Here is a 16,337-nt window from a genome sequence, read left to right as displayed (position 1 = left end):
AAACTCAAGCTCTTGCAGATGCTAGTAATACCAAATACAATTCTAGACATGAAAATAAGAAATCTAATGGCAAGCACAGTAAGCTGCAGGAAAAAGTTGCCTGCTACGGTGCTGACCTGCAAGTTTTTGCAGAATAACAAGCTGCACAAATATCTGATAGGTGCAAGTTAACTTAGACAACCCTTTCCTGGAGAAGTGTTCTGCATAATCTCTTGGATTCTGTTCCAATTTTACAGATTTATATAGAAACTTGAAATTCATCTAATGGTAATTAAAAATAACTTTACACATATACTTGGCCCTCACTAAAACCATTTAGAAATTTCCCACAAAACTGAGAGCCCTTTAAAAATTCAGCACATGTGTGAATTGGTTCCTTCCTAACGTGGCAGAATTTTCTGTTAATGCGTTCTTCACAAAGAAGTCAAATGCCACTTGTGGTGAAACATGAAAATAACTGAATGAAACAGTATCTTAATATCTTGGCTCTCCTTAATGAAAGGAATTCAAAACGTGGTTTTGTCAGATTCTTGCATCTTTACTGGAATTACAGGAATATTCAAGAAATTTTAAATCTGACCAAAATCACAACAAATCAAAGTTGAAAAAATGGTTCTTCTTCCTGGATAATTAAAGAATTATCAGGAGAGCTTCAGGAAGGAGGTGTAGTTTTTTTTCTACTAGAAACAATTCATTAATTCCATTTATGCAATTTATTTTCTAATAAATAGACTTCTAAAAGAATAATGTCTCATAACTCAGCCTGAAGAATAATCCTCTACCTCCTATTTTATACCAGGACAACAGGATTAGACATGATCTTTCAGTCCCACACATCTATATTATTAGGCTATGAGGTAATGACAGGTATGAGGATTTGGCAGATGTATGGGCCCACAGGATAAGGCATCTCCTTTTTGATATCAAAGCATTTTAAACAAATTTAAACAAAGCATATTCTTCAGGAAAAAAACCCAACACAATGTACTTTTCCTTCCTTAAAGTTTCAAAAAGCATACCAAATCCTGAACTACTCCAATAACAAAACTATTTTTTGCTACTCTTAAATGGATCCTCAACTCCTTTTTCCCCTGGTGCAGGATCAGCAAAATGAATTCATGGTGTCACCAACCTTTGTTGTCTGCAGCTATAAATCCAAGAATGTTTTCATGGCGTAGCATGACTGTCTGATAAATTTCTGCTTCTCGAAACCATGACCGTTCCTCTCTTGAAGAGAAGATCTTCACAGCAACTTCTTCTCCTCTCCACTTCCCCCTCCAGACTTCTCCAAAGCGACCCTTACCAATGCTTTCTTGAAGTACTATCGTTCTTGCAATTGTTCTTTGCACAAGTAAAGGTAAACCTAAAAAGAAGATTTTACATTAACCTTAAATATCACTCTACATAATTAGCACTTATCCCACATATTGAATACGAGATCCTATTTCTATTAGGGTGTTTTTCTTAAAACGCATATATTCTCTAAGATTTTAACTGCATGTTGAGAACTGCTAGCAAGCACATAGGTAAGATTCTGCCTTCACCCTTAAAAGGCCATCTTAACAAGTACTCAAGGAGATTATGCTACAAACTATTTCTATGGTTGTTAAAAGCATAACACAAACTTCCTTTCAGTTAGGAATGTTGTCACTTGCTGATCCATAAGGTTTTATTCAAATGAAAAAAAGAAGCAATGATGAGGCAGTTAGGACCAGGTTTAGGGGTATTTTTGGTTGCTTGATAGCGACAAATGTGAGCTTTTTCTTTATTTTTGGAAAAAGGATCTGTCCATAACTCTCCTGGCAAAGCAGTTTAAGAGCACTTTTGCTACTGATTAATTCACTTGGCTTATCACCAGATAGTCCATTTCTAAGTCAGTTAAACTACACTTATCAGCAACACTGACTGCTGAAAATCCACACTCGTGCCCAAGTGTGCCAATAGCCTCTTAGTAATCCAGAATAACTGTAAAATAGGAAAATGTCCTTGTAATGCAAGTTTCTTGTTTTATAGGCCATTCTTGTGCACCTCACTGTAATCATAATTGAGAAAAATGTTTACATTCATGAAAGTTTTATAGCTTTAAAAGATTTACATGCTTTCAACACAGAGTACCTCTTTGGTATGCTTCAGTAATTTTATACATCAAGCAGCACTGGTATCCCTCAAGCAGGCTGGGTTTTTGTTTATTTTAAATATTTCCTGCTGTAACTCCAGGACTTGTCACTGGATTCCACAATGATACTACACTGCAGGATCAAAGCATCAGCCAGGTTATCTGCTTACAATAAGCTCTTTTGGCATAGGATTATTTCACTTAAACCAAACACTTTACAAAGTAATCTATTATTCTATAATCTCTGTTCCAAGAGCTGACAGAACACCTGCATTTCCTTATGTTATAGAAAATAAATCCCAGCTAATAGCTCAGATAATTAATTCTTGTCCACCTCTGGACATTTTTTACTAACAGCAGCACTAGAATGATCTGCTTGACAGCATTGTCACGCTTGTGTCTCAGTCTGAGAAGAGCAAATTAAAACACTGCAGTGTTCAGAAGAGCTCCTCAAAAATTCAAGACCTACAGGAATTTTCTGCATGGTCTATGCTGACAATACACCTAACAAGATGACAGGAAGGAAAAAAAAAATATACATCACACCAGCAATTTCATCATTGTCAGGTGCTGTAATTATTTCTACTGAGAAAGTTAAAACGTTCACTGCAATAAAATTGCAGGTGCAAAAAAATTGCAGGTGAATTGTGCTGCATGCCCAAATCACAGAGGCTCTTCTGTGAAGCCTAACCTTATGGACAGACTTTTGAAATGCAGAAGAGGCCAGATTAGACCAACCACAGGACCAAACTCAACCCTGAAAATGTTAAAATTGACTTCATTGGTCAGAGAAAGTTCCTTCTTTAGAATTTACGCACTACTGCAAAATCTATAAGCAAATGTCAAATACAAGCTGATTTTGTGTACCTGAAATGGGTGATAAGCCATACAGTTGTGAAAACTAGATATTCCCACTTTCAGATGCACTGTTCTCAACTTCCTGCACCTTTTATAGGCATCTCTCACTGTTTAAAATATGTCCAAGGATATCAGCTATCTGCTAAACATATACTAACCTGTAAACCTTCTAGACAAAGCATTTCAGTTTCACATTACTAACTCCCATTCATCACATTAACATGCCACTGTAGGATAAAAACCCTACTGTGATCTATCCACTTACTCGTATATTTATTTTTACAATATTTAGAAGATTCAACTTGCTTCTGTTTCTTTCTCTTACTACTGCTGCTTCCAGAAGATTGGAATCCATATTTATCTTGCATTCATAGCAATTCATTACAGACTTTCTGTTACAGCTGAGCAATTTCCTCATTTTGCTATAGGAGAAACACAGCCCTGTATCACCAGGAACTTGAGCAACTGCTGTACTGTAAACCAGACTGCCTGAAAAGCATCTCCCAAGGAGACAGCTACAGACTCAGCCTTTCACAGACACATTGGGCACAACTGTACTCCAAGCTCTTGGATACACCTTCTTTTAACTGTGCATGAAGAAAAATGATAGCCAGTTTGTCAAACAGGAGAATAAGAAAATTTGAGCCCATATTAAATTCAACAGCAGCTCAATGTTTGACACCTTGCATTTTGCCATTGTCATCCAATTTAATCCTGAAACCTTCATCATCATTTTCTTATACTAGAAAGTATCCTCAAGCCTTCTGAGTCTAACAAAAAAAAGAAAGTTCATTTTCTTTTCCATATCTTGATGTGATTAGTTTAGTGACTTTCCAATGCACAAGGAGTTTGTAACTAAATAGAATAATTCAGGAATTAAGTTCAGGAGCACTACAGTTAGCCAACAAAAGCAGCTGCTAGAATTTTTTTCTTGTTCATAAGTCTCTGCCTAGAAGACTTCCTCTAATGAGTAATAAAAAAAAAAATTCCATGAACTGTGAAAAATCTTATTCCCTTCAAGCTTGTATGAATTGCAAATTGTTTTAAAGAGCTTTACATTCACTTCAACTGACTCAACTTTGCCTTGATTTCTGTGACCCTTTAGATTTCTAAATAGCTTAAGTTCCTGCTGGAAGTCACCCACCAATACCATCCAAAGCTTCTCCCCCGCTGTAGGCAATTCTTCCTACTCCCTTGTAACTAAGTGACTTTGTTATTTGTGAGTTAAGACAGTAACAGATGGGCGTCCCCATCTGTCTATACAATATGTAGTTGATATTTAGAGATCTGCATCATGATCTGAAAATCATTCTCAGCGCCAAGAGACTTTGAAATCCCTCTCTTAGAAGCTGTAGCTTCACCAGAAGGATCTATTTTAGATATTTCATTAATTCCTTTCATGGAGTATCTCCTTATTTCAGGTCTTGTTCGTCATGGAACAACATGGCAACACTAACGTAAGCCAAGACCAAATAATTAATAGCAACTTACTATTCATCATTGCAGCAAATGAAGCCTACTCCCTTTTGGTCTGAATAGGAAGCTCAATTTTAGAGTCCTGATTATTTCTCTGTTTTATACACTTCTCAGAGAATACTGAATTAACAAAACTGGTAGAATAATTTTTATTTTACTATGAGCTCTTCTGGTCTCTCTGCATGAATTTAAGAGCAGAATATGGCTTTTGGGCCACCAAAGTAAACAATTCCGTAGCTGTGCCTCTTGGGTCTGGATTTTATTTTTATTTTGCCTGTTCTGTACATTTCCATTGTGTTTTGGCAACCTCTTGTCCCAAAACCATGTGTTTCAGACAGTTCAGTTTCTGACAGGGTTAAGCACTGTTTTAACTAGCAGCTCTGATTTTCTCCCTTTGGAGATCCTTTTCTCTACCCCCACTTTATTCCATAATGGTACAGTCTTCCCAACTTTAAGTGTGCTGTACCCAAAGTCTGGATTAAAATATACATTTCAATGAGATTCAAATGCTGCAGACATAATTCAGGACACACAAAAGTGATCAATTCAAGTGCTAGGGCATTGTGAATTTGTATAGTCATTGATTGACTAATTTTGAGACAAAGTGACACAAGTCACTGCAAATACACACCCTGCCAACAGTACAGAAAGTATGTACCTGAAGCATCTGCTATTTCACTGTCATAATCAAAGTGAAGTAGAGAAGACTAAATAAGGCTAATACTTGTCTCAGAAATAGCTCAACAACATAGAACTCACTGCAGCTGAAGCTAAAAGATCCCTTTTAAGGAAACATCCAGCCTTATTTTACAGCCTTTCAAGCACAAAAGCAAATTAGTGAAGAGGCTTCTTTAGGGACAAGTCCAATTCAACCACATTTGTTGGTTTTATTCCTTGGATGCATTCACCGTAGCCAATGCTCAAATACCATAGTAGGTCAGGTGCTCTGGGAGTCTAGACCAGCCTGAGTGCCCTTAATTCAGCTGTGAAAGTTTAGCAATTCCCTAGTATGTTCCTTTTACTTAAAGGGTAATTAGCAAATAGCAAAGGGAAGAGTCAGTAGTTTCTAGCCATGTATTCCAAAGGAAGAATCATAAGTTTGTTCTAACTTGGATACCCTGCTTTTCAAGAGCTTATTTTGAAGGAATACTTCCAGAGTTTTCAAACAAGAAGAGGTTCAGATTCATCACAGGTAAGGAGGCCAGAAGAAAAATGAAGGAATATTCCTGATAGTGAATGAAAAGACCAATTGACAACTAAGGTTGACTTTTAATTAGAATTTTTTTTCAGCCTTTTTTAGAAAATTTTTAGCTCTGCAGACATTAAGTAGAGAATTTTACACTTCTAATAGTGTAACAATTATATATACACATCAAAATTTTCTGCATTCCAAGATATGTAAATCTCTGACTCCTCCATATTATCTATATCTGACTACTGTATACCACTCCTAGAACAAACATAATTGGAGGCCTAAGTCCAGCGTTTGCATTTGTCAAGCTCTAGCCCAATATATTGGAAGTTCTATTAATCACTTTCATTATCTGACTTAGCTACTTCTGTTAGTAAATAAGAAAACTGATATGAACACAAATTACAAAAACTCCAGTTCTAACCAGAGAACTACCCTTATCAGGATCAAATCTTCTTGGACACACAAAAGCTTTCTCAGCTGGAACATAATGACCTGCACACCCAGTGCAAGCTCACCTTCTTGAGGGAGGGTATGACTAAAATGAATTTTTGATCCAGATTTTAAACACATCCAGCAAGTTACATGAATTTTATTTGACAAAGCAATGGACTCTAAACAATTTTATCAGTTACTGCCCTTGGGAAAAAAATGGAGCTTAGATGATTGGGTTTTGTTGTTTTAATTTTTTCCAGTTCCAGGAAAATAAAGGATACATCAGCTGAGAATCAAACACCAGAATTTCTTTGTAGAAAGTGTTCTGAAAGGACATGGATGTCTCAACACAATGTTTGCAAGTAGTAGGAATAATTTTCAGTATTAAATTATTTTAAATTTTACATAGTAGAAGGTTGGTAAAAGGTTGGAGTACACAATTTGATGTCTCCCTCCTTAACATTGACCAAAGATCAATCAATTTATGCAATGATTTACCTGGCACATCATCTCCTAACAACACCTATTAAACAACATTTCTGTGACACAGACCACCATAATGCTATAAGAAATTAATGGTAAGAGTTATAATAGCAGAAACTATATGCAATGAATAGACTAATGCTCATCTTCCCAGAGCAACACCTCTTCAAGTCAGAATTAAAACAATGAAAACCACAAAATTAAGAGACAGACATTCATCAGACATGGTCTGCATATTGTATCCATTCTATACACAGAAATGGCTATTTGCAACTGAAAAATATCTTCTGAAAGGAAAGAATTGGCTAAAATATTAACTCAGAATTCAGAATATTCTTCATACACCCATAGTTTAAAGCTAAAAAATACCCTTCACAAAATTATCTAAGCAACACAGAAGATGGTTGTTTAGATAGGCTGAATAGAACAAAAAGGTAAACAACAGCCTTAGAGAACACAAAACATTTACAGTAGATGACTCTGATATTCCCTGCATTATATAATTTACATAAATCAGGCTACTTTGAGAATGGTAAGGAACAGCAGCAACAATTCAGTGTTTCTTTTATTTCACTTATTTCCACATATTTTCACTGATGTTGACTGAATGTACATGGAAATTGCTTTTCTAGTATTTTCTCTCTTAAATTTAATTATAAATTTAAGTAGATTTGACAATATTAAAAAAAAATAGATGTTTTACAAGACTCTTAAGCACAGAGCAATTACTACTAGAAGTGCCACATTACCTGACCCAGAACCTGAAGTTGTCATATCATAAATTAAATCCTTTAAAGTGGTTCCTTCTGATATAAAGGGACGATCCAATGAAGGGTCTTCTTCACTTGGCACACGATGATGAATTACAGTACGATTATGACAAAGGTATAGAATCAACATCAGTGAAATGCAGACAAAGCAGACAGGTCCAGCAATGACAGCAGCCAGTTCCACAGGTCCTAGGTTAGAAGCTGGTTTTCCTGCAGTAGGGCCTGAGAATTAAATAAAAGAAAAATGGTAAGACCATTAATTTCCTTTTGGTCTACTAAACTTTAGTATCCCACAGCAATATTCAAATTATTTTAATACATTTGTTACAACTTTTGCACAGTAACTTTTTTGAGAAGCAAAGTACTACAAAGGACAAAAGCAACATGCTTATTTACACTTTTCATTTAAGTCTTCAAAACTGTCCCTAACATCCCTATCCAGAAGATTATAACTCTTGTTCAAGCATCATGAAATTGCGTTTATAGAGCACAAGGTGTACTTTAGGCCTTCAAATTCACCTACAACTTCCACTCTTACAGAATTCTGTTTGAAAAAATACAAAAAAAACAAAACCAAAGAAAAGAGCAAAAATCCCAACCCCCTTACCTGGTGTTGGAATTGGAAGTTCTACTTTATTGCAGAGAGGTGTGTTACAGCAATAAGACACAGTATGGACTCCATCTCTGGTGGAGGGGGAACAAACAAATGGCCTGTCTCGGGGAATCAGATCAATTTCTGCTATACACATACTGTTGCGCATTATTTTGTCTGCAGTTCGTGTTACTGAGGCAAAACATACTCCATCTGTCACACACGTAAAGTTGTCTTTTGTACATAGCTGGCAGTAACACTCTAATTCTGTATTGAGAAAAAAAACATTAATGTTAGTATTGGTACATGTTCCGAGTTGAGAAACAATTTGAATGACTAAAGAAATACAAATTGAAAATGCTAGAAGGCTTTTTTTGGTTACATAAACATAGGACAGCAATGCTAAAAAGCAACACTACAAGGCTTTTTAGTGGGACAAAAAAAATGGGAGATGAGCAGAAGAAAGTCAAATTTAAATCTGAAGTAATCTCTCCTTACACAATAATTTATTAAAAGACAAAGGCTAAAATCCTCGCTGTTCTTCCAGGTAAAGGAGCATCACTACAGTTCCTCCTACAAAAGATCTAGATTTTTAAAACAACATTGCATGCAAGTCTGCTATTTTCAAACCAAATACAAATAATGCCATTTTTTAAACAATAACCACAGGTATAGTTTGAGTAAGTGACAAATCGGATGCTGTTGGTTACCCAAGATTAATATGTTATGCATTACTTGATGGTTTCCATTTTGTGCCAAAAGGGCAAATACCAGCTTAATCCTCATTAAAAACCAAACCCTGCACGATCCTTTCACAGAAAGAGAATGTGGTTTAGACTTGTTATTTATGAAGCCACAGGAAAATGCTGTCTTACATTACTCAAGGTGGTGATTTACTAAAGCTATCAATTGCACTAGTAAAGGAAAGGGCATGGGGAGGGAAGCAGGAATGACACGCTAATCACCTCCAAGATGATCAGGTTTCATTCTTCACATTGCAGAAGTTCTTGGAGAAGGAAGACTACTACTCCTAATTTCTTTCTATGCTCCTTCCTGCATTTACAGCACCAAAGCCATGCAGAAAATGGTGCAGGAGCAACGATAAAAGTACCAATAAATCTTGAGTCCACTTGTTCAACTGTGAAGAGCAAAAGCTGGCTAGGACTTGTGTATGTGCGCCCAGAAACATTAAAATATAGAAACCTAGACAAATTTAAAACCTTAAAACATTTATGAGCAAAATTTTAAAAATGTCCCGAGCCATAGAAATAGTCTGTCTCAAGGCTACATACAAAAACTTTAGACCAAAAGGATGAGGATTAACAGCTGGCAATCAAAAGGTGCCCCAAATCTGAAATCTAGCATTTCACTTAAAGTCAAGAGTTTAATATAACCTCATTAATTGCCTTAGATTTTAAACCACTCTGTCACTGGATATCATGGATTTAAATAAATGGCAATCTGATCTCAAGTATCCATGTATGTAATCTCAAAGTCAGAATCCTGAGAAAAAGTCTCTTAAAACACCCCCTTACCCCAAGATTTTGAGTCAAACTAAATCATTGTCAGTCATCTTCTACTGTTACTGAAGAGATTTGATCAAATGCTGAGGGCTCACTATAGAAAGATAACCCTGTTTCCAAGAGATTCACCAGAACATAGACCAGCCAGAAAAAGGGAGGAAGAAAATCCTACAAATGGGATTACAAAATTATTTTTTACTATGAAGATTATTGAAAAAAAAAAAAACAAAACTAGAAGGTGGATGAAATGAGAACTGGCATTCAGGAAGGTAAATCTTAACAGCATCACTTTTTGCACATCTTTCCCTGCCTCATCAGGAAAGTAAGGAAAGTCTTATTATTGAGAGTTTAATTACAAGAAAATTTAACATTTCTTTTCACATAGTTGTCCCTTTGGTAATTTATGCCTGAACAAATTATTTTTAATCTATCCAAACCATTAAAAATTTCCTAAAATATTTACACACACTATTTCTTTCAACTTCGAAAGTGAGCACACTTTTATCTCACTTGCTTCACCCACGACTTTTTCTATTTAAACGGTAATTGTGGCTCAGGATAACTGCACATGCATGAGAATGCCTACAGCAAGAGACAGATATTCAGTGATACATATTTACACTGAGTCACTGGGCAGAGGCCAAGTTGCTTGAAGTGAAAGATTACACTCGGGTTGCCCTTGTTACACTTATTCGTCTTCCTGGTCCTGTGAAGCTGTAGAGATACACTGTTCCAACCATGACTAAATAAAGCATTTTGTGCCCTATCATTCACTTTGTTTCTACCTCTCTTTTGCTACAAAATTCCCACTTAGTGCCATTTGATAAAATTTATACTTTTATTCCGGTTTGATGCCACTATCTTCTCGTCTCCTGCCAAGACACAATTCACTGTCACACACAACGGAATGATTTCCTCGGCACAAATAAATCACCGCTTCCTTCTGAAGCTACTCTCCCCCTCCCACAAGAGAGGAAAACAATGCCTAATCAGCTGAATAGCAAAGCTTCTAGGAATACAGGTTTTTGCTGCTCTCTAGTGGACACACTCTTAAAAAAAACCCAAAACAACTCGTTAAAAAATGCTTCAGCCCCCTTCCTATTCTGGCCACTTAACAGTTCTTCATGCCTTCCAGCTCGAGCAGGTAACAGTATAATTTCCATGTTTTAGTAAAAGGTAAACTAATTCAGCACCTTCAGCAACAATCCATCCAGGAGGTGAGAATATGGAATGGGAATATTCTTGCCCATTTCTCATTCTCCAGTTATCTGTGTGTCAAGAACATAAACTACAACTACACGAACACATCATAGATGAGATTTAACATCAGCATGAGGAGATGCCAGTGACCAACTATAGTTCAATCACTTTGTTCCAATAAAGAAGTGATTTCGCTTATAACTGATATAAAACAAACAACCCCCCCATATTGTTGTTCTCTTGGAGACAGAGTTTTTTGCTTTTTGTCTAAGTAGTCGCTGTTATTCTCAAAGAAATGTTACAGTAATTTTAAAAACTCAGACAGAAACCAGTCAGATCTCAAAGTTCACTCTAATGAACATATAAATTTCTAGTATGGACTGATAATAGAAAGGTATGAAAAAAAGAAATTGACAACTCTGATGTAAGCTGATCTTCCTGAGGCAGTAATCTTTCAGTTAAAACGCATTTCAATGCGTTTTGTAAACACCATTTAAATCTACTACCACAAAGAGCACTTTCAAATCTACTGAAGAAGAGAAAAAAGTTTTCAATCAAGTCTGTACATGGCAGAGAACTTTCTTTTTAATTATTACAACAGTTTTTGGATGGAACCACTAGCATGAAGCTCCACTACCAACTAGTGAAAGTTCATGTCTGTTTAAGCAATACAAGGTTGGGGAAATGGCAGTACAAACAGCTAAACAAATGCACTGGAAGTCATACAGGCAGTCAGGGACATAGCCAAGAGCAGAAATTGGGTCAACATAGCAATGTAGGTCCTTGTGCATTGCATTTTGTCACTGCACCATTACCATTCTACATAGTCATTTTTGCTTTTTGAGACTGACTACCCTAAAAGAAACAGTAACAATGCTGTTGTGAAGGTGGGGGTGTGTGCATTATGACATTATCATGTCATACAAGTTATCAACAGCATATTTATCATATCTCATACCACAAGATTAACCTCTTGTATTGAATACCATTACTTCTCTAATAGCTCAGTTGACAATTTTCTGAGTTTGACAATGTTGCTTTTCCTTTACCAAGTCTCTCTTGCATCAGTGTTGCAGCCTGGAAAGTCCCCAGCGAGGCTAAAGCAAGTTGGCAGCACAAATGAAACCCTGAAATTATGCAGCTTGACAAGACTTGAAATTATCTGGCTCCCAGGAGCTGAGATATTGATACTATATACAAAATGGGAACAGAGAATTAAGTACACTCTAGCCACTCAACTTTTACAAGTATACATCAAAACCAGACTGTTACCTACTGAAACAGTCTTTTTTTGTATCTGCTGTCTTTCTGAAGAAAAAGTTGCAGAAAGACTAGTTTTTAGTTACATAAACCCCTATGAATCACTATGGATGACATTTGTTTACATCCTGCATCATTACTTCAACCAGACAGTTTAGCGCAGAACACCACATTCGGCCAAAGAATTTTTAGTTGGAAATTGCAAGTTGAGATATAGTCTTCCAAAGGATGCTAACAAGGAGCAGTACAGAAATTAAAACTTATGCGGTGCTCTAAAAAAACCTCAAACTCATATCTTATTACGAACAATTAAAATTTTCACATTATTAATACTTCATTTAATAACGTATCTTTGCTTTACAAATTTTTAAAAACCAAATAGTCTCAGCCTTCCCAAAGCAACATTTTGCTGAAAAAGACACTTCTCTTGCGATATTATAACTCTTCCTCCATGGAAAACACAATTTTTGAAACAAAAATTTCACCAGAAAGTAGAACTTCATCAGAAGAGCAATCACAATTCTTGGTTCCACAAGATGCAGAGGTTCAAGGGATAAAGAAGCAAGGCTGTGATGTGAAAGAGACAATAACAGATTTTTAGGGATATGAGCAAGAGGGCTGTAATGCTCACTGGTAGTTTTTTCCATGTCCAATAAAACTTGCCGAAGGAAAAAAAAAGCATAATACATAACAGTGCAAATGTCAGCTTCTGAGTCTGTAATTCAGACAATCCTCTCAAACAATACACCTGACTCATCTCTGAACTCCTTTAGCTCAAGATACAAAAAGCTTTAGGTCTTAAAATATCCGGGACAGAGGTACAGTTTTTAAAACCACAATAGTTCATGACCTGCACTAACACATTCTTCTCACAAAGGCTTTAATTAAGTTTCACTGTTGCAAAGTAACAGCACTGGGTATCAAGTTTTCAGAAAAAACTTTCACATATATTTCATCCATCTTTGTTAAGCAAAACTTCCAGCGCAAACAGCAGGTCTTGTCAAACAAAGGGATGCACCCAAGAAAACAGACAAGCTACTTTATTAAGGCCCTACCCACAACTTGCAAGTAATGACAAAACCTTGTGTAAAATCCCAACTTCAAAGGAGTGATGTTATATTCTCTGCAATGTAGGTGCCAAATGGCACTTTTAATTTCTTGCCTTCTATCCAAAACCATACCCAGAGATATGTTCATGACTCTTAGAGCATGATAGCAGAAACAAATTGTTGCTGTATCTCTGGTTGAAGAATATGCTTTAAAAAAAAACAAAACCAAACAAAAAACCAAAACAACAAAGCTAACTGAAGAAAGCTAAAGTGAAAAGCCCAGATAATAATTTCACAAGTATTATGAAAACAGAAAGATCTTCACTTGTGTTTTTAAATTCATTCCCCCATATTAATCAGACTGCTATCTTTATTTGCAGTTAGAAGCAATTGTCTGAATACAAGAGTTTCCAAGGGGTGACTCCCCAGAACTTCGGAAGACTAAAGACTATGGCCTACACAGTGAAAGCCAGAAAGTTTGTTTTCAGACTATGTCTCAAAAATTAAGGCTGTTCTACTGCTCAGCTCGCTGCTGGGATTCATTACATGCCTGATCTCTGTATAAGCCATATCACAAGACGACTCAGTAGCATCAGCACATTGCAGAACACCCCCAGCAGAGGCAACCAGAAAATGCCCAACTTCTGTCAACCCACAATAAGAAGAACCAGTAGCCAAATCATACCTTGAATTACTTCATTAACTTAGACCACAATGTTCAGGCAAATTAACTGTATTACCCATATCAGGGCCTGTGGATAAATTATGGATCAGGAATCCTGGATTCCTCCCAATTCCATTGAACATACAGGATTTCTCTTTCTTTAAATAAAAGGTAGCATGCCACCACTTCCACCCATAAGGTTTTGTATGGAAGCCTGTTGCCTTGTTTTCACACAAAGCTTTTAGACCTTAATTTCATGCCTCAGATTAAGGGAAAACTGTTGATTGATGGGAGGCATTAAAAGGGAAAAAGTTCAAAGCTCAAATTGAGCTAAAATTTCCTTCAACATCTAAATTGAATGTGTTACATAAGAAAGCTTTAAATTACTAAAGACCGCCGCACCTTTTCAAGAACACCCCATGGGTAACTTAAGCTTATTTCACTGTTTCCACATCAGAGATCTTGCATCACCTTCAGTAAGAATATGGGTGATTAACACTACATTTTAATATAGCAGGTTATGCTTCAAGTAACTTTGGTTTTTTCAGCATGACTACCATTTTAGATTGAATTATGAACAGCATGGTATAGATGCAGACTGAGGGATGTCTCAAAGTGGTAACTGAAGAAGTTGTGGTGCTTCTCCACTTCCTCTTTAAAACCCAAAGCAACATATAATCCAACTACAAGAGAATTTAAGAAGTGAACTAATTACAAAACGCGGACTTCATCATATAAATTAGTACAGATGAAACTGAAGCCCACATCAGTTCAGGCAGGGTAACACCTGTATAACCCATTAGGCCGTATGCCCCAACCTGCTAACCGCAGAACAACATGCACATTTTAAAAAACGAAAAGGAAAAATCTACCCAGATCTTGCATTTATGAATGCTGTTATGCATTACTGTTTCATGCATTAGCTCTGCAACAGCACAGCTCTAATAGCAAATCTCCTTCGCTAAAAAGCACAGGTACAGAAGGCTGGAGGAACAAAACCATTTAATTTCCACCCGGCTCGGTCCTCGCCGAGCACAGCGGCGAGGGCGGGTTGGACCGATAAAGTTCACCTGTCCCCCCAGCCCCGCGACAGCAGCGCACGGTGCTGCGGCGTGCGGCACAGCGGGGGCAGCCCCTTGTCGCCGCCGCGACGTGGGACATTCAACACATTCAACACGTCCCTGCACCGCCCGCTCCTCCGGGCGCGGCGGCGAGCGCCCTGCGGCGACCCGGGGACTGCCGCACCCCGCCCGGGAGCCGGGGGCACTCCGGGGCTCCCGGAGAGGCAGCCGGATGCACGGGGAAGCTCCGACAGCGGTAACTTCGCCTTCGCGGGCCAAGGCCACACGCACCCACCCGGGCAGACACCGGGACAGAAAGTTACCCCGGGCACGCACCGCCCGAAGCGCTGCTCGGCAGGGGCGAGGAAGTAGCGGCGGGGGCCGAGGGGAGCCCTCCCCGCCGCCCCTCCCGCGGAGCCGCCGCCGCTCTCGGCCAACAAAGGGCCGAGCGGTCCCCGCCGGGCTCGGACACCGGGGGTGGGGGGGAGGTGACTCCGCCCCAGCCGGCCCCTCCGCCATGTTGTTGAAAGGAACCGGCGGGGACCCGCCGCCCCCCGCCGCTCTGCTCACCCACCCCCACCCCGAGCGCCACCGCCGCGCCCGCTGCCTCCCTCCGCTCCCGCGCCACCCCCCACCCCCCGGCCCCGCGCGCACTCACCGCCCGCCGCGGGGCACAGCAGCGCGGCCGCAGCCAGGCACAGCAGGGCCCAGGGACGCCGCCGTAGCCGCCGAGCGGCCACCGCCATGTCCCGGCCGCGACTCCCCGGAACCGGGATCCGCCTCGCGACGCGCGCCCGCTCCGCCCGCCCGGGGACCGGCGCGGCGCTCGCGCTGCGTGCGCCCTCCCGGCCCGCTCCGGCCGCGAATGCCACCGACGCGGCGGCGGCGGCGCCGCCTGATTGGTCGGCGCGCCCCGGCCCCGCCCCCCGGCGGCCGCGGGCAGCCCCGACAACAACAGGCGGCGGGAGCGGGGCGCGACCCGCGCGGCCGCGGGGCGGGGCGGCGGCGCCCCCTCACGGCGGAGCTGGGCCGGGCCGGGCCGGGCTGGGCTGGGCTGGGCTGGGCCGGGCCGGGCCGGGGGGGCCCCTGGGGGAGAGTGGCCGCTCCGGCCCCTCGGCGAGAATCCCGAAGGGACTCCGGTGGTGGGCTTGGAGCTTCCCTGCGTCTGGGCGAGCTGCCAAGGCGCTGCCAGCGGCGGGGTGGGTCACGCTGTCAACGCTGCGGTGCTGAGCCCCGGGGGCACCGGCGCCGCTGGAGGGCAAGTGAGGAAGCATGCGGACAGCCCTCGAGTTGCCTCCGGAGCGGAGGAACAGAGCGGGAGCCGAGGAATTGCTGCTCTCGGGAGGCGCAGCGGGTGGGCAGGGGGAGCGTGCGGAGCCCCGGGCCGGTCCTGCGGGGCCGCAGCTCAAGGGCAGCGGCAGCTCCTTCCCGGCGCTCCCGCTCCTTCCCGGCGGCACGGGACAGCCTGGCTCTCCCGCAGCCAGTCCTGCGGCCGCTCGGCCATCCCGGAGCGGAAGGTTTGACCTCCCGCAGCAGCGGAGCCCACAGGCTTTGTGCCCGTGCGAGGGAAGAGCGGTGCCCGGAGCCAGGTGTAGCTGCCAGCTTAGTGCACAGTCCGGACGTAACTTCAGGAGTTAACTGGGAATCGGAAGCAAACT

General features: G+C 40.6%; 1 protein-coding gene across 1 annotated transcript in view; it reads right to left on the bottom strand.

Annotated features, from left to right (window-relative positions):
- The window catches only part of TGFBR1 (transforming growth factor beta receptor 1), a 34,730-nt gene extending 19,266 nt beyond the window's left edge, over positions 1 to 15,464 (bottom strand). Inside the window, exons 1-4 of the mRNA XM_088168283.1 lie at positions 15,338 to 15,464; positions 7,938 to 8,189; positions 7,310 to 7,552; positions 1,133 to 1,363 (exon numbers count right to left, since the gene is read on the bottom strand). Of these exons, the coding sequence (XP_088024409.1) occupies positions 1,133 to 1,363; positions 7,310 to 7,552; positions 7,938 to 8,189; positions 15,338 to 15,425 (814 nt within the window). The 5' untranslated portion in view covers positions 15,426 to 15,464. The remainder of the gene's footprint in view (positions 1 to 1,132; positions 1,364 to 7,309; positions 7,553 to 7,937; positions 8,190 to 15,337) is intronic.
- Between the last annotated feature and the right edge of the window lie 873 nt (positions 15,465 to 16,337).

This window comes from Sturnus vulgaris, chromosome 1, assembly GCF_052056855.1.
Source record: "Sturnus vulgaris isolate bStuVul1 chromosome 1, bStuVul1.hap1, whole genome shotgun sequence".
NCBI lineage: Eukaryota > Metazoa > Chordata > Aves > Passeriformes > Sturnidae > Sturnus > Sturnus vulgaris.
Note: the sequence above shows the minus strand (reverse complement) of the source record. Positions and strands in the feature narration are given on the sequence as shown.